Source organism: Pectinophora gossypiella, chromosome 5, assembly GCF_024362695.1.
Source record: "Pectinophora gossypiella chromosome 5, ilPecGoss1.1, whole genome shotgun sequence".
Lineage (NCBI taxonomy): Eukaryota > Metazoa > Arthropoda > Insecta > Lepidoptera > Gelechiidae > Pectinophora > Pectinophora gossypiella.
Window position 1 is genome coordinate 1,641,168 of NC_065408.1, and position 20,143 is coordinate 1,661,310.

The 20,143-nt window shown below is 37.6% G+C and overlaps 1 protein-coding gene across 1 annotated transcript in view; it reads left to right on the forward strand.

Moving 5' to 3' along the window:
• Window positions 1-20,143, forward strand: part of LOC126366674 (cardioacceleratory peptide receptor) — a 219,904-nt gene that overhangs the window by 140,634 nt on the left and 59,127 nt on the right. Inside the window, exons 3-4 of the mRNA XM_050009878.1 lie at window positions 7,195-7,343; window positions 19,277-19,408. Coding sequence (XP_049865835.1) covers window positions 7,199-7,343; window positions 19,277-19,408 — 277 coding nt within the window. The 5' untranslated portion in view covers window positions 7,195-7,198. The remainder of the gene's footprint in view (window positions 1-7,194; window positions 7,344-19,276; window positions 19,409-20,143) is intronic.

Below are 20,143 nucleotides of genomic sequence, written 5' to 3' on the forward strand. Positions count from 1 at the left end.
TACACTTTACACTGTTTAAAACACTGTTCTTCTCTTCCACTTTTCACTTCTTCTTCTTGCTCCGATCGCTTTAGAAACTGAACTGGCTCTCCTTGCTTTTCCCGCTCTTTACATACCCTATGGTCTCAGTCACCAGAACAGTCGCTTCTATTCTCGAATAATCTTGGGTGGAACCTTATAGTAAAGAAATACAAGGACGACGCTATGCGTCAGAAAAGAATGCCGCTAAAAGGAAGAATTTAAGATGACATTCCAGAAGTCTCTAGATGCAGAATTTTTTAGGCGATATGACATTGTCAATCCGTCACAATAAGTTGGCGGATATAACATTGCTTTGGCGAACCCCTTGTCGAAAGAAGCCAAAACATTTTACAATTTAGTGCATATAGACTTATATCTAAGGTAATTATTGTATTTAGTTTTTAGTACCACTTTTGATTTTTTATATACAAAGAGACATAGTTGCTGTTTGTGACTAAGCTGTAAAAAATAAAGATTAAAAAAACCTGGTATTAACAATCTTCGTTTTGCAATGAGGCGGTAAAGGTTTTTTTTTCTAATATCCATCAAGGTTATTATCACAGAGATATTCAATAAGAATACTTCAAAACTGAACTTTGTCATTACGTTTTGCTAAAGGGGAAACTTTTATAATAGCCCAAGGAGAATTTATACTGAGTTAAGAAAGTTTGATTTCTAATGGTTTATTTAGATAATCAATTCCCGGTGTTGTATCTCAAAACAATTTAATGGCAACAGTTTTCAAACGCGAGAATAACTTTCGAAAGTGTTAATTTATAAAGTCGACGAGCTTTTCGAACAAATCTCCTTCTATCGTGTGGGTTGTGAGGTGGATTACTAAATCCATCAACCCTGGTGTCAGGGTTACTATTAAGCCGTCAAAGGCCATAGTAACTGGTTCCGTGGTCTCTGTCTACCCCAAAAGGCGTGATCTTATGTATGAAAAAATAAACATGTCTAGAAGAGAAGCAGCTACTTTGCGTGGTGCTATGAATCAAACCTGCGGCCTCATAGTGAGAATAAGAGTTCTTTCCAAAAGTAAATTATTCTTATAGCGTACAGTCATGAGTCATGAGCAATATAATGTACCCACTTTAGGACTCTGTCGCACTAACATTTTGAAATTTAGTGAGACTTACAGTTCAATTTGTCAAAAAAGTTAATGTGACATGGTACCAAAGTATATACATATTAATGCTCGTGACCGTACATTATTTTCCGCTACTTATCAATAACTTTTGGCACACAGACGAATACTTTCTGAAGTAATAAGACGCCGCGGATTTCCTTGTATCTCTTGCAATTACGGAAACATGTTCGAAACTCTAACTTTGATTGACTTACACTAAGCTTACAATCCCGATGTTTCTGAAACCATTTATACTTATTAGGTATACGATGTCACGAATGCTGATGTATTCAAGTTTCTGATGAATTATGTTCCGTGTAATTATGTTCTGTTTACCAAAGCTCTACTCTTTCACCTCCTTATAAGACACGACGTTCACCTTCTCTTTAATCTGTTCCAAGAAAGCTCTTTTTGGTCTTCCCCTTCCTTTCTTTCCCTGTAGCTTCCTTTCTACGATGTTTAACGTATCTTATTATTTACTAGCTGTTACCTACGATGAGATTATTTTTTTTCCACCACAGTGAGTAGGAATATTATTATTAGCATGTATGGATATAACAACAACAAACAAATAACAAACATTATAGAAGGAAAAATTGAAGTAATTAATTTTGAGAAGGAAGAATCTTCTTTCACCCTAAGGTTGCCTGGCAGAAATTGCTGTTTAGCAATAAGGCCGCCTATTGTGCTTATGTTTTATTCGTATGTTTATGTCCTTTGTATGTGTTGTTGTGCAATAAAGTATTATTGATTGATTGATTGATTAAAAGGAATCGAACTACAAACTACACTCAGAATTCTACAAAGAAAATAACACTTACTTACGATTCAATCAAAGATGTTCCAAGCTATGTTCACCAAAAACAATATAGATGGCGTTGTACAGCTTAAACCTATTTTCTCATTACTAAGGTAGGTACATTTATAATTATTCCAATATACAATGTAATTGCAGAAGCGTACATTAAAATAATTGTTACTGCATATTTGGATTTCATTATTTATAGAATTATGTTACCTATATTGCTTCTCTTTATTTTGATCAGAATAATAATGGGTGGAAAGTGCTGGAAAGAGTTGAGGAAAAGAGAACCATATTGAAGACTATAGAGAACCGGAGAGGAAATATGATTGGCCACCTGATACGACACGATTCATTTATAACAAACATTATAGAAGGAAAAATTGAAGGGAAGAGAGGAAGGGGTAGACCTGATAACATTTATGAAACAAATAAAAGATAAGGTGCACGTCGTGTCGTATCGGGAGGTGAAGGTTTTGGCGGGAAGAGGAGAGGAATGGCGATTACTCCACCGACAAGAGCACAGCTCTTAAATAGAGAGAGAGAGAGTATGGATATAGCCGTGGTAGCTCAGTTGGTAGAACGCTTGCCTCTCACTTCACTCAGCACAGTACTAAACCAATGACTGTCCAATTTGTTTTGGAAATAATGTTTGGATCACAAATGATTAGCACGTGTTCGGTTCGGAACCCCACATTCCCGAGAAATGAATTTCGAGGGTATGTGACCTAACCTGCATAGGGCTGGTTTTCCTTTCGCGGGTTGGAAGGTCAGGCATGCAGTCGCTTCTGTAAAAAGCCCGACCTATCAAATCTTTAGATTAGGTAAGCGGACCCTGTGAAAAACGCGATAATACTAAGGAGATGATGATTGAAGTGAACATGAAATTAAGTCGCGGAGTCGTCTAAGAATATCGGATTTTGAGCTGAGTTCAAACTCTTCCTTAAGGTCTCCTCGAATAAGGACGGAATTGATGAACGTTCGAGTGAGTTATCATGTTACAATACGTGTGTGTGTACATTGTTTTCAAGTTTACGTGGTTATTATCATAATTAAAACATTAACGGGTTCTTACCGCGTTTAAAATAGGGATATGAGACTCCCTTTATTTTGACACTGTTGCTGTTGCCTATTTTAAACGCGGTAAGAACTCGTTATGTGTTTTAATTACGTTTGTGTGTTTTTAGTTCTTTAGCAGTTCGCCTTTGAGTCAGCGGCAAGATCAGTACCTAATTGCTATTTTGTCTTGAACATTTTTAATCAGCGAAACGTCAACAAAAAGTAATTTGTATGTTAATTTGCTAAGATCAACACTGTATTTATTTCCGGGAAGATTGTTCGGTCAAAGTTGGACCATATTTCAACTTTGTCCTGAAAGTTGGCAGTGGGATGTTGGTTTAGAAATAAGATCTGACAATAAGTTTGACCACAAGAGCATTACGGAAAAAATAACGACTTTTGTGGTCCGGTGGTCCGGGTTCGAATCAGTTTTCACCAAAATTTCGTCAAAACACTAAATTATTACGAAAAGCACACTGACGTCATAGAAAAACGTGTTAAAATTTCTGATTTATTATTTACGTTTCCCTACGTTATTTACGTTTTCCTTGGTTAAATTATTATAAAGTTAAATAGAAAAAAATGTATATCGTTACTTTTATAATCTGTCTTTATGTAGTAATAATCAATTTTTTTTCTTTGGAAATATTACGAATTTAATTCTTGCTTCTTTTTGTAAACTAGCAAAGTTTTATTCTTTCCATTATGTACATAATTATTGTACTTATTTAACAAAAACCTAACAATTTAGACAATTTATCTTTGACATAAGATATTACCTATTTCTCTTCTAACGTATTTAAAATATGCGATTTATTTTTAAACTGATTCAGCGCGAGATTCGACTTCATCTTCTGCACAATAAAATACCTCAATAAATCTGAATCCTGTCATCCCACACGACGATTGAAGGAAAACAAGATTTACTAGGCTCAGACCAAAATACTCCAAGAAAAGATTTTAATTTTCCGTATGGCTTCATTCGTCTTAATAACATGGCCAAGTCTTCTTTAAAAAAAAAAATAAAATATTGTTATTTAGCTGCCTAATATCAGTTCATCATCATCATCATCATCAGCCCATTAACGTCCCCACTGCTGGGGCACGGGCCTTCCCTATGGATGGATAGGAAGATCGGGCCTTAAACTAATAATAATATCAGTGCTCAGACAGTTAATCCCATGCATTCATATCTTCTAAATAATTACTAACCTAGTACTATCATCAATCGCAGTGCCCTGGCTTGGGGCCTTTGGCGGTTCAGTAATAACCCTGACACCAGGGTGGATGAGGTTGGTATTCCACCTCACAACCCACACGATAAGGAGGAGTGCCTTGATGTATGCAGTGCTGAGCCGATAACTTCGCCCCACTGCTTTCTCTCTGCCTATTCACTCTAGTCTTTAGGAAGAGTGAATAGGCATAAAGTGTGTACCAACTTACATAACCATCAGGTGAGATCGTGATCAAATACAAACCCATTTTTAATCTAACACCTTGTATAAAAAGAACTGCTCTGTATAGAAAATAACTACGTGTAGGCAACCCGTTCCCCTTTTTATTTTCATTTTATCTTTCTATCTTTTTCATGTTTCTTTTCACCTTTTGACATGCATTGTTTATTTTTCCCTTTTGTTTCTGTTTCAATTAAACGGGCGTATCGTTTCAGTTTTGGCACGTTCCATAAATAAAAGTTGGCACCGTCGTGGCTGATAGTGACAGATTGGATATTTCAGAGAAAACAATAGTGCAGTTAGGATTTTTTAGTCTAAAACGGCTAATTGAAGCTGGCATAGAATCTATATTAAAATTTATATAATATTTTGAGGATATGGCGCTGTTTTATTTGTGCAAATGTCAAATTCGTCAACCAATTCATTTTTTAGTAATTTAATTTTTTTAAATTTTTAAGACCGCCGGGAAATTAAAAGTTTCGGATCGAACTAATTCTAATTTTAATTGAGTATAAAGTCTCTGTGCTGGGCTGGGAGTGATTAAAACGTCTTCTCATGCATGTCGTAGACAGACAGAGGGATTATGATTTTTCTGGCTTGATGGACTGGTTGCTGGCTGAACTCTTATCACCATAAGGTTCATCGTATCCATCTTAGGACTTCGTATGAACAGTGGTTGCAAGTCTTCTGTGATTACTTGTAGCTTTAACCACCCCATTAGGGGTTACGGGCGTGAGTTTATGTATATATGTGTCATAAAGCAACACGTCAACGATCGAAACTACATTAAAACTCAAGCAATTAATAAAACTGAGAAAATATTTTTAATTAAGTTCTGGTCGTCTGTGTCGAAGTAATTAATTTTGAGAAGGAAGAATTAAAAGGAATCGAACTACAAACTACACTCAGAATTCTACAAAGAAAATAACACTTACTTACGATTCAATCAAGGAACACCAGGCTATGTTCACCAAAAACAATATAGATGGCGTTGTACAGCTTAAACCTATTTTCTCATTACTAAGGTAGGTACATTTATAATTATTCCAATATACAATGTAATTGCAGAAGCGTACATTAAAATAATTGTTACTGGATATTTGGATTTCATTATTTATAGAATTATGTTACCTATATTGCTTCTCTTTATTTTGATCAGAATAATAATTTGTGGAAGAGGTAATTGTGACTGGGTGTAATAAAAGGCGAGGAGCTCGGTGGCGCAGCGGTAAACGCGCTCGGTGGATGTCCCCACTGGAATTCGAACCACGGACCAGGGGCCGTTGAGTAGGCAATTTGAGTAGAGGATCATCATCATCATCAGCCCATTAACGTCCCCACTGCTGGGGCACGGGCCTGCCCTATGGATGGATAGGGAGATCGGGCCTTAAACCACCACGCGGGCCCAGTGCGGATTGATGGTTATTAACGACTGCTAATGCAGCGGGGACCAACGGCTTAACGTGCCTTCCGAAGCACGGAGGAGCTCAAGATGAAAACTTTTTTTTTGTGGTCACCCATCCTATGACCGGCCTTGGCGAAAGTTGCTTAACTTCGACAATCGCAGACCGAGCGTGTTTACCGCTGCGCCGCCGAGCTCCTCAAGAGTAGAGGATAGTATATTTAACAATTCGCAATTTCAACATTAAGCAGTTGGTGCCGCCTTTTCGACGCTAATAATTATTTTCGCATTTAGAATATCAGTGTGGATTGAAGTTCTGCAATTAGTGGCATCAAGTGAACACTGAAGAAAAAGGACTCTCACCGGAAATATAACCTCGAAAGCACCACTGTTATATCCGGCTAGTGCAATGTTTGCTGATTTTTAATGAACACCCTTCTAAGATAAAAAGGCTTTGACGCACTATAAATCTACAAGCTGTTTTACATACATTATACATAATATCTAACGCGGAGGAGCTCGGTGGCGCCGCGGTAAACGCGCTCGGTCTGCGATTGTTGAAGTTAAGCAACTTTCGCAAAGGCCGGTCATGGGATGGGTGACCACAAAAAAAAAAGTTTTCATCTCGAGCTCCTCCGTGCTTTGGAAGGCACGTTAAGCCTTTGGTCCCGGCTGCATTAGCAGTCGTTAATAACCATTAATACGTACTGGGCCCGCGTGATCGTCCGCCCGATCTCCCTATCCATCCATAGGGAAGGCCCGTGCCCCAGCATTGGGGACGTTAATGGGCTGATGATGATGATACATATCTAATGGTTTATTTTGTATCAGACTTGAAACGTGCAAGGATTAATGTGTCAATTCCATAATCGTACGGCAATGCAGGACAGAAGGGGCCAGTCACAGGACTGTAACCTGGAACCTGACAGAGGGCCGCAGTAACTGTCAGTACTATTCAGAGGCGGAGGACAGGAGTCCTAGTACGGCTTTGAATTAGACTACTCTGGGCGCCATACTACTCGCGTCAAACAAAGTACTGCGGGGCGGAAGGCAAGAGGGAAACCATTAAAAAAAAAGCCCAAGGCCAAAATCCCTAAAAAAGTAGCAAGGAGAGAAATGGAGAATGCTACACCGACAAGAGCGTGGCTCTTAAATTAATGATGATGAGTCTAAAATATTATGCTGAGGAGGAACCGTTTCGGCATACATAAATAATTGTATTTTTTTACATAAGAAATGAAAACATTAGTATGTCGCATTTTTTTTTTCTCACCACAGGATTACAGTGCTTTTTTCCTTGTATTAAGAATTGTATTCCTTGTTCCAGCACCATGGAGCCAGACCTAGTGATGGCGGAGCTGGGGACCACCCCGCGCGTCACCACTGCCTACCCCGCAGACGCCCACAACCTCACCTGGCGGAACCTCACTAACAGCACCATGGGAGATCTCAACGTCTATTACTTTTATGACGTAAGTACATTGTCGGTCATTGATCTCACAACCCTGGTCTTCTTCTATCGTGTGGATTGTGAGGTGGATTACCAACCCCATCAACCCTGATGTCAGGGTTATTACTGAGCCGCCATAGGCCCCTATTATGACTCATGTAACGACTACGTACTTACATCAGTAAGTAATAACCGGGACCAACGGCTTAACGTGCCTTCCGAAGCACGGATCATCTTACTTTTGGACAATCAGGTGATCAGCCCGTAATGTCCTACCCAAACTAGGGATCACAAACTGATTTCTGGACCATGGAGGCCGTACAGTCAGTACCCACTTTAGGACTCTGTCGCACTAACATATTTGACATTTAGTGAGAGTTACAGTTCAATTTGTCAAAAAAGTTAATGTGACCATGGTACCAAAGTGTATACATATTTACATATTAATTCTCGTGACCGTACAACCCTAGTGTAAGAGTTACTATTGACCCGCTAAAGGGTCCTGGCTCGTATAACGACTTCATACTTACTTAAGTAAATATGATCCGGGACCTACCACTTAACACATTTTATTTGCATCGTAATGTCACGGGTGCGATTTCTGGCGCGTGCTCTTAACTACCGAAATCGACTTTGTGAGTTTTAATTCAGGTGTGGATCATGAAACCCTATTTTTCGCATAATGTTGTTTGTCCTATTTTAATTAGGCATAAAGCGAAAGTTGATGGTAGGGCTGGCAGAGGAAGATCGAGAAGGACTTACGATGACCAAATTGGAGATGTCCTTAGAAAAGGTTCAATACGATCTACTCTGAACCGGCGTGCGTGTATGAAGCGATTGATGAATGTAGAGGAAGCAAGAGAAGTTTGTCAGGATCGAAGCAAATGGAATTCTATAGTCTCTGCTTACCCCGGTGGGAAATAGGCGTGAGTTTATGTATGTATGTATTAGGCATAACCGGTTAGGCATATTTGTTTTAGTCATAATCGTCTTTTGGCATAATGGTTACTTGTCATACTGTTTTACTTAGCATAATGCTTGTTAAGCCTATTGATGTTTGCAAACATGTTTATTTAAATAGGTATGAATTTATGCTTAAAGTGTTTATGCATTATTATATTATGTGTAAATAGTTATGCCTAATGCCTTTCAAGCGTAACGATTATTAGGAATATTAAATATATGCCATGCAAATTTATGACATAAAATTTTATGCAACAAAATAGGGAACCGTGGATCATAGGTAATTTATATGACGTGGTTTCCAGGATTTGTGCTCGGTTACTGGCATTAGCCAAGCCGCTCTGTTATGTGGGAGTTAAACATAGCTGGCGAGGAGTGGGTATGTATATACCACATGCCTACCCCTACGGGGATATAGGCGTCGTGCTACGTCGTGTTATGTATGCAGCTCAGGGGGGTTGAAAAGGCCGCATTGAAGCAATTCGTCTAAAAGCAATATTGCTATTTGACATTTGCGCATGTAAAAGTAAGTGCGCAATATCAACAAATGTCAAATAGCAATATTGCTTCCTTGTCAATATTCGTTCCTGTTCAATGTGGTATTTTGAAACTCTTATTGTTATTTGATATGTATTGTACATGTCAAATAACAATATTGCTTCCATGTCAATATTATATCCTGTTCAATGCGGTCTATTATCCCCAGCACAGAAGGAAATTAACAATATTGAAAACCCTCATAAAAGCTTGCAGTGATATTTTATAAATATCAGAAAAATGATATCACTGACGGGAACTGATAAACTTTTGATGCAGGTGTCCATTACATGATTAAAACCTTTCAGTGTTTATAGGGGATAATCCGACAAAATGATATGGGCGTGAACAGATTTACTGGCTTTTAGGCAATTTGTACTAAAGCTCGGTATTCCGTGCCCGACATTTGAGACACGTGTATCTTTCATGCTTCTCCGGGGCTTTAGCCAAGACACTACGATTATGACAATCGATAACATGACAGTGATAAAAGGACATTATGCATGGGATTGAAATGACATCTTTTATGTCAAACTAAAAATAAAAGTTTTCATCTCGAGCTCCTCCGTGCTTCGGAAGGCACGTTAAGCCGTTGCTCCCGGCTGTAGTAGCAGTCGTTTATAACCATCAATCCGCACTGGGCCCGCGTGGTGATTTAAGGCACGATCTCCCTATCCATCCATAGGAAAGACCCAGCAGTGGGGACGTTAATGGGCTGGTGATGATGATGTCAAACTGATACTAACATTGTTTGAGGTTTACGCGGTTATTATCACTTATGATTAGATCAATGACCATAGCCAAGTTACAAACGATTATGACAGTCGACAGTGACAGTGATGAAAATGTATGAGTTTAATTAAAACACATAATACCGGGTTCTTACCGCGTTATTATCAGGGATACGAGACTCCCGATATTCCGTCCCGTGATCATGGCATTGCAACTGTGTTGAAATATCGGGAGTCTCATATCCCTGATAATAACGCGGTAAGAACCCGGTATTATGTGTTTTAATTAATCTCCCACAGCCGCAGTCGCTTCTGTAAAAAAACAGACCTGTCAAATCTTTAGGTTAGGTAAGCTGACCCTGTGAAAAACAGGATAATGCTAGGGAGATGAATCAATCTCACACATTTTCATTAGGCAGCACACGTTAAGAATTGTCTTGTACACGTTTTTTGTTCGCTTTCAGTCCAACATAAAAGGTACAATATTTTATCGTAATCATAAAAGCAGGTTTTAGTAATCCTGTCCCGTAATGCGACTCCGTAAGTCACCAGGTGAACCTTATTGGACATATCCAAGCAGGAAGCGGTCTCATCTTTTGACATGAGATTACCGACGGGTTCCAATATTAGACATCTTGTACACGTGCAAAAGTTATCAGAATTTCTATCCAGATATTAAACTTGTATGGACTAAAGTTATCCTTTTAATATGAATGACTAGTGGGCAGACCTCGTCTGAAGTCTGCTCACATTCTAAATTTAAAGTATATGATTTTTAAAAGTTAAGTTATTGAGAAGCAGGTTAGCCCACTTAAATCTACCCACATTTGTGTCTAGTCGGGCGCACACAAACTTATCCTAATTGTAGTTTGACAGCTCTTAAATTAGTGCTGTCCTTCACTTACAATATGTACAGGAAAGAGATGCACGTGGTACAATAGCACCTAGGATATAATTGGTATATACAGTAAGTATATCAGAAAATAAATTTAAAGCTCATGTGAAGCTTACTTTATGTAAAAAAGCTTATTTTATAATCGTAGCCAGGCTGTATGTCTGAAGGGTTACTGTTCTAGTTACCTTCCAGTACCCTCAGGGGTCCCGCAAGGGTCCCATCTTGGGCCTGTGTTGTTTTCGTTGTACATAAATGATATAGGTGATGCGCTCCATAACACTAATTATCTGCTATATGCAGATGATGCAAAGATATATAGAACGGTATCTAAAGCAGAAGATTGTCACAAAATGCAGCATGATCTGGAATCATTACGTAAATACTGTGAAGTCAATCAACTCATCCTGAATGCCGATAAGTGCTATATATAGCCGTAAAAATTTTCCCATTCTTCACAATTACTATCTTGATGATACTCAAGTGAAGAGGGTAAACTCTATTCGCGACTTGGGTATTTACATGGACAGTATGGTTTCCTTTAACTTGCACATTGACAATATTATAAAAAGAGCTTATAAAAGCTTAGGTTTCATTAATAGAATAACCAAGCCATTTAAAAGAATTTTAACCATAAAAATACTATTTTATAGTTTTGTTCGATCTATTTTGGACTTCGGTTGCGTCGTATGGAGTCCTTTATACAAATGTCATGTTGATCGCATCGAAAGAGTTCAAAAAAAATTCGTCAAGATCTTAAATTATCGCAGTAGTACACCCAATGCATCATACATCGAGTCACTTAAAAAACATAAAATGCTCACCCTTCAAAATCGTCGTAAGCAATTCGATATAGTATTTCTCTTCAAACTGTTGAACAATAAAATCGATTCTTCGTTATTGTTATCTAAAATTAATTGTCTCGAACTGTAATCAGTTCTCGAATTTAAATAATCAAATTCATAATAATATTAAAATGCATCATATCGATTTTATTTTTACTCGAGTGAGTAATCGATTTGTAGGTTATATATGTCATAATAACACTGGCCAGAAAAAAGTTGATGCTTTTTGGCGGGCTGTCATTACGAAAAAACTAAATAATTTTCAGAGAACAAAAGAAGGTGCATTAGAACAGAGAACAGAAATCAGTGAACATTCAGATTATTCAGAAACAGATCAGAGCAGAAATAACAGTGTATTTTCAGATATAACAATCAACAACAGTTTTATCAGACTTCCTGTCGATGCGCAGGAAGAATATTCAGTTAAGTCTTATCATCATCATCAGCCGTACGACGCCCACTGCTGGGCATAGGTCTCCCCCAAGTTAAGTCTAATAATACTTATATATTTTCCTAATTACTTAGATATCAGTTATGCTATAGGTACTTGTATTATTTGGTATAAATCGACAAAGGAACAAATGAAATTGCATTAAGAGGAGAGAACAGAAATCAGTGAATATTCAGATTATTCAGAAACAGATTAGAGAAGAAACAGTGTGTTTTCAGGTATAACAATCAACAACAGTTTTATCAGACTTCCTGTCGATGTGCAGGAAGAATATTCAGTTAAGTCTTATAATACTTATATATTTTCCTAATTACTTAGATATCAGTTATGCTATATTTGTATTATCCGATACAAATCGATAAAGAGAACAACAGACAGTAAACAGTAAAACGGATAGTAAAACAAACAGTAAAACATTGCAGTAGGTAATATCGTTGTGGTGATTTATCAGGTAATCAGATGAATTTATCAAGGCAATCAGGTGGACAGGGATGGCTGTAAGGGGCGGTTGGAGGCCATTCGCGGGGTTTCACCCCATATTCAAACATCGTGGGCTTTTTACCCTATATTCAAAAGGCTATGGGCACGACATGGTGGAGATGCTGGGATATCTTGAACATGTAATTTAGTGTTATGATACTCAGTACGAAATCAGTAGATACAGAATAGTTGACATCAAATCAGATGGACCTAATTAGATGGACCAATTCAGTTGTTAAATCAGCTGACTCAAATCAGATGGGCCAATAATGTTGACTTAAATCAGATGGGCCAATAACAGTTGTTAAATCAGTTGACTCAAATCAGATGGGCCAATAATAAGTAGTTAAATGAGATGGACCAAATCAGTTGTCAAAGCAGATTGACCAGATTATTTGCGAATCAGATCAACCAAATCAGTTGATAAATCAGAAGGACGAAGCCAGTTGTTAATGTTATCAACATTAAATCAGATTGAGTATACCAGTTATCAACATTAAATCAGATTGACTATACCAGTTATCAACATTAAATCAGATTGAGTATACCAGTTATCAACATTAAATCAGATTGAGTATACCAGTTATCAACATTAAATCAGATTGACTATACCAGTTATCAACAAATCAGAAATCAGATCAGTTGAATTGAGTTGTTAAGTTTGTTGTAAGTCAGTTCATTTACGAGTTTCGAAAAGTATTAATTCATTGATTTTATGTTTTTGGGGTACAAATTTTATTATGTTTTACTTCAATTTATATTGCAAAAATTCAGTGTAAACATATTCGAAATAGTCAGTAAGTATTGTTATTAGAATGAATACCAACCATTTGCTAAAAGTTAAGACCAAGTTTTCAAATAAATATCGTATATTAACCAATTCATATGCAACAGTTATAGAACATAAATCAACAATCGTGCTATCAGTGGCGCAGAAGCAATCCAGGCGTCATTATCCACAGCTAGTGGATGCCTTCCAGGTTATTATTCAGTACAATTAAGAGTTCTTCCTTGTTGACGAGCTTCGGGAGTTGGAGAACATTAATCAAGAGTTCAAAGAGGTAAACTATACGCTGACGCATATCAGGGAGCTGTCGATGATATCAGCAGCCTCGACCTCTTCAGTCGCAGATCAGGATATTCAGGTGAGAGCCTAATTGCCCTCTATTAAGCTGTACCTCCAGTAGCAACAAATTGGAATAGCTCAAATTTTTAGTCCTTTTTCAGTCGTTATTTGTCAGCACAAACCAAACATGCTAACATCATCTGGAGAAAGTTGTGATATTAGATATATTAAGTTGTTATATTACTGATACTTTTCAGTTATCCAGAATAGACGTATCTGCTTACGTTTATTGAAAACATCAGCAAAATTTTGATTCAGTGCGTTGTTTCATAATCAACAACAGCTTCAGCTAAATTAACAGGACATAGCAATGAAACAGAGTTTGAGTCTAAGTCAACAAACTGCTTATCAAGCTGTTCAGAACATAGTGCAGCAAATTGAACAGTCTACTCAAAATCTACAGCAGGGTTTAGAATGCTGAACTTAATCATAACACATGTGTATTTCATAATTCTTGCGTCGGGGCAGTGTCTCGAACTGTAATCAGTTCTCGAATTTAAATAATCAAATTCATAATAATATTAAAATGCATCATATCGATTTTATTTTTACTCGAGTGAGTAATCGATTTGTAGGTTATATATGTCATAATAACACTGGCCAGAAAAAAGTTGATGCTTTTTGGCGGGCTGTCATTACGAAAAAACTAAATAATTTTCAGAGAACAAAAGAAGGTGCATTAGAACAGAGAACAGAAATCAGTGAACATTCAGATTATTCAGAAACAGATCAGAGCAGAAATAACAGTGTATTTTCAGATATAACAATCAACAACAGTTTTATCAGACTTCCTGTCGATGCGCAGGAAGAATATTCAGTTAAGTCTTATCATCATCATCAGCCGTACGACGCCCACTGCTGGGCATAGGTCTCCCCCAAGTTAAGTCTAATAATACTTATATATTTTCCTAATTACTTAGATATCAGTTATGCTATAGGTACTTGTATTATTTGGTATAAATCGACAAAGGAACAAATGAAATTGCATTAAGAGGAGAGAACAGAAATCAGTGAATATTCAGATTATTCAGAAACAGATTAGAGAAGAAACAGTGTGTTTTCAGGTATAACAATCAACAACAGTTTTATCAGACTTCCTGTCGATGTGCAGGAAGAATATTCAGTTAAGTCTTATAATACTTATATATTTTCCTAATTACTTAGATATCAGTTATGCTATATTTGTATTATCCGATACAAATCGATAAAGAGAACAACAGACAGTAAACAGTAAAACGGATAGTAAAACAAACAGTAAAACATTGCAGTAGGTAATATCGTTGTGGTGATTTATCAGGTAATCAGATGAATTTATCAAGGCAATCAGGTGGACAGGGATGGCTGTAAGGGGCGGTTGGAGGCCATTCGCGGGGTTTCACCCCATATTCAAACATCGTGGGCTTTTTACCCTATATTCAGACGGCTATGGGCACGTTGTCCATTTGTGGGTATTTTGCCCCATAGGTAATCATATAACTATGAAACATTCTAATCACATATTCTAACATCGTTGGTTTTTTACCCTATATTTAGACAGCTATGGGCACGTTGCCCATTTGTGGGTATTTTGCCCCATAGGTATTTCATATAACTATGACACACTTCAGTTTTGGAATGTGATTCAGAATTCAGATAATTCGTGACCTTACATGATTATGTATGGTTCACGACATTAATTTCATTAATAAAGCCCGATTGCCACTTCGTTCCTCACGAACTTTAAACATTTTTATACCACCACGACTACGTAAAAACTATACAAATAATAATTTTACCTCTCGCTGTCTGAACATGATAATAAGGACTTTTCTGATATCGACCTATTCAACTCTTAAAACTTAGTGTATAATTATTATAAATACTACTTTAATATTACTTAATTTCACTCTTGTCTGCTTGTTATCTTTATCTTTCTTTATTTACTTAAATCTGGTTTGCTTTTATATTGTACCTATCCTAAATTTTCATTTTGTATAAGAATAATCCACTTTTTATTTTTATAGATTAAGTGACCATCTTCTTAGTAGGTACCTACTAATAATTTGTTTCATGTATGTTCTACCTCTTAGCATAACTGAGTCTGTCTCAATAAGCTCTTAATTGCATTTTATCTGTAAGCACTTTTTGGGCCCTCGTTGTCTTTATGTTATGTATTGTTTTTCTTTACTTATTTGTATAAATGACTGTTTTGTGCCAAAATAAATGAAAAAAAAAAAAATAAGCTTAATTAATGACTACCTAAATGATAAAAATGTCTGGTATTGAATCTGTTCCTCTAGTTATTAAATAACTTGTAATGTATACCTCATTGATTTAAAATATGTGTTGCTGTTGCAGCTTTTTTGTCATTTCTTCTCAGCCATAACCCCTTGCGAATAGACGTAAATTAAAAAATGTTACAAGTTTATCCATGATAATTACGTAGAATAAATGATTCTGATTTCTGATTGAAAATATTTCACCGGAGTTATTTGACGGTCACTTTTATTGCGGGATTTATTCGGTAATAAGCTACCAAGCTTATAACTCCTGCAATAACTAAACCCCCCTCCCACCCCGCTCACGATTTTTGAGGAGCAGCTAGTTTATTACCTTTTTCTGGGTAAAATTAATTTATTTATAAAATTCAGATATGTACTTTCAGTGTAAAGTAACTGTTATGATTTTTCTGTTATTTAATTTGTTTATTTGGCTTAATAATTTTTGTTGCAAACTTCCGAGGCTCATCCGTGGTCATCAGAGGAATTGAATTGAGGGGCCGCCATCAGTCGTCTTTTATGTTCTTTCCAGTGTAAAATATTAAAAAAATATACTTGAATTGTAGCCTTTATTTAAAAAATACATTCTAGATTTTTCAAACTTAACTCGAATATGAAATCAGGGATCTCGCAATAAGGCATAGGCCGAATATAACAAAATATAACACCGAGTGATGAATGTGGAGGAAGCAAGAGAAGTGTGTCAGGATCGAAGCAAATGGAATTCTATAGTCTCTGCTTACCCCGGTGGGAAATAGGCGTGAGTTTATGTATGTATGTATGTATAACACCGAGTCTGAAATATCGTTTTCAACGATTGAAAGAGCAAACATAAGCTGCAGCTATAAGATTCATTTGAAACGACGTCTGTTCAATTGGAAATCGACTCGCGATAAGCCTGCTACGAAGTTGTATAAAAACAGTTTGCAACTTTAGATTTTATTGTTATGTAAAAGAACCCCGATTTTGACACTTACTGACTGACCCACTAACAATCATCATAATTATAAGGTAAGGCACATTTCGCTTCCGTCGCCTGAGCGTAAGGCAACAAATGTATTGACTGTTCATTGCCATTCTGTTAAATAGTTCTTGTAGCAAGGAAACGAGCAAGCCCCATATTTTGCCTAAAATTAAGAGTTTGTGTTGTTAGTGTTTGTATAGTTAGGGCGTGTAGAGTTAGAAGCTTGGCTCTACATGAGATCTGATAAATTTTTGTTCTAATAAATTCTCGTCTTGGCAACAAATTAAATCGCCGCTGACTCGAGCACTGCACACACTTAATGAGATCGCAGAAAGGACTGATATATTTAATATGTAGCCTGGCCGAATTCCGAAAGGTCACCTTATATGTTACATGCTATGTACTATAAAATTAATTGCTCCTACTTTAAGATTTGTATCATTATGTATATTTCCAGTGAACTATTGTATTGGGATAGTCTTGTAAAGATAGTTCTAGAACATTGATAAATAAATAAATAAATAAACAATTTACATAAAAACGTTTTTGTTGGGATTGCTTACGTACCTGCGTAGTTGTTACATAAACCTTTGGTGACTCAAATAATCATATAGAGGGTGTTAGTGACATCGTAACGAATACTAAGGGGGATAATTCAGACCATAATTTTGAGTTAATATCAAAATTAAATGGAATTTACCGTCGCAAAATTCATGATTTTTTAAAATTATTTTCAATTCTATGCTTTTGCGATGGAAAATGTAATAAATAAAATTTAATTTTTAATTTTTTTTGATGTGTTAATGTCTGATTGTTTAAATGTAGTTCTGTGCAATAAAGTATATTTGATTTGATTTGATTTGAAAATTTCACTCGAAATTAACTCAGAATAATGAGTTGAATCATCCCTCTCATTATTCGTTACGATGTCACTTACACCTCGTACAAGTACATACAGATAGCTATACTAGGTATGGGTGTTAGTGACACCGTAACGAAAACTTTCAAGGAGGATTCAGACCATGATTCTAAGTTGATATCAAGTGTAATTTCCTCTCGGAAAATTCATGAATATTTTTGTGTTTTTTTTTTTTTAATTTGATTTTCATACTTTTGCGACGGAAAGTTCCACTTGATATCAACTCAGAATCATGGTCTGAATCATCCCTTAAAGTTTTCGTTACGATATCACTAACACCCTGTACGGAGGATAGTCATCCACCTCACTACCCACACGTTAGAAGAAGACTGAGAGCGAATAAACAATCACGTTCGACGAGTAACTACTGAGAAACGATTCCAAACTACATTCTTAGAAGTGGAATCGGAGAAATGACAATGCGAACAATGTTATTGGAAATCGAAAATTGAAGTTTCCCGGAATGTTTTCAGCAGAACTTTTGGTTACAAACTTGTTTATGGTATTTCCTAACTTGATCACACAGCGCTTCCAGACTGATCAACATCCACGTGTGGTGTGGAGGTACATAAACAACCTATATTACGTCCCACTGCTGGGCACAGGCCTCCCCTCAATCAACCGGAGGGGGTATGGAGCATACTCCACCACGCTACTCCACTGCGGGTTGGTAGAGGTGTTTCTACGGTTAATAGCCGGGATCAACGGCTTAATGTGCCCTCAGAAGCACGGAATCATCTTACTTTTTCGGAAAATCAGGTGATTCAAGCGTGAAAAGTCCTTACCAAACAAAGGACAGTCTCACAAAGTGATTTTGACAATGTCCCCATCGGGAATCGAACCCGGACCTCCAGATCGTGAGCCTAACGCTCTAACCACTAGACCACGGAGGCTGTTGTGTGTCCAAATAGTTCTTCTATAGTCAATATAAATTATAGCGATAATAGCCCCGATTCCTGCAAACGCCTCCTAGAAAAGGAAAGGGACAGATAATTTTAAAATGAATGCGTGAATAAATGAATAACTAGGGCGAATAAAATAGGCATCTCGCTATCGGGAACGCCACATTCTTCACATAAACATCCTATATACGTCCCACTGCTGGGCACAGGCCTCCCCTCAATCAACCGGAGAGGGTATGGAGCATACTCCACCACGCTGCTCCACTGCGGGTTGGTGGAGGTGTTTTTACGGCTAACAGCCGGGACCAAAGGCTTAACGTGCCCTCCGAAGCACGGAATCATCTTACTTTTTCGGACATCAGGTGATTCAAGCCTGAAAAGTCCTTACCAAACAAAGGACAGTCTCACAAAGTGATTTCGACAATGTCCCCATCGGGAATCAAACCCGGACCTCCAGATCGTGAATAAAATAGGCATCTCGCAGATACGCGACCCGTTAGACGTGTGCCCATTGGCCAATATACAATTTTGGAAAGGTTTTCTGCCTAAATTTGACGTGTGTTCCATAAATTTTACATCTAACGATTGATTACCTGTCCCTTTCCTTTCCGTAGGATAAGACAATGATAGGTATAACTTAAAATAAACTTAGACGGTGTGTACTGGAAACAGCACCAGTATGAATTTACATTCAGTTCGGTATTATTATTGGCCTTAGATGTCGCTTTCAGACGATGTTATCATTGTCTCGTAGAAGTGGAGCCATGCGTACAGAAACTAATAATTGTAATACTACATTGTAAAACTACATAACACACCTATCATCATCATCATTATCAGCCCATTAATGTCCCCACTTCTGGGGCACGGGCCTTCCCTATGGATGGATAGAGATGTTCACGGTGATGTGGGTGCTGTTTGTATTGATAGTGGTGCTGAACGCGTCGGTGATCGCGGCGCTGCTCTGCACCAACGCCAGGAAGAGCCGCATGAACTTCTTCATCATGCAGCTGGCTATAGCTGGTGAGTCTCTTACTTGGGCCACACCCCTGACACTTCGTACATTACACATACCTCCGACATCAATGTGTAGTGTCTGTGTAAAACGTGGTGTTTTGTATGAAGTGTCTGGGGTGTGACCATACCCTAATAGCGTCATAGAGTAAAGAATACCACTACGTAGGACACGGTAAATGTCCGCCTCACTCAAATTTGTATCGAGCATAAATATTCAATATTGCCTGTGGTCTATTCTGGTCTCCTATTCTTTATATTTAAGTATAGGGATGCCACGTGCGTCAGCACTTTTGCCGCCTCGCACCTCAGCCGAACGGCACAGACAGCCGGCGCCGCGGCGGAATTTGCCGCGAGTAGAAAGCGGGAGAAATATTCGGCCCTGGAGGGCAACTACCTCTTTGTGCCACTTGCGTTCGAGACGACAGGTTGTTGGGGGTCGGAGGCTTTAGCCTTCGTTAGGGAGGTGGGGCGAAGGATAAGTGACAGGGGGTCGGATGCTCGTACGGGTTGTTTCCTGGCGCAAAGGTTGTCCATCGCCATACAACGTGGTAACGCGGCAAGCGTGATGGGGACCTTTGCGCCCGGAGCCACCCGCGGGGGCTTATTTGACTAAATAGATTGTTATTGTCTATTTTATATAATGTGTATTTTTGTTTTGACTGTAATGTTTATTACGAATAAATGGTATACTTATTACTATTTAAGTAAGCATATTTAATATATTGCATATATATTTAACCA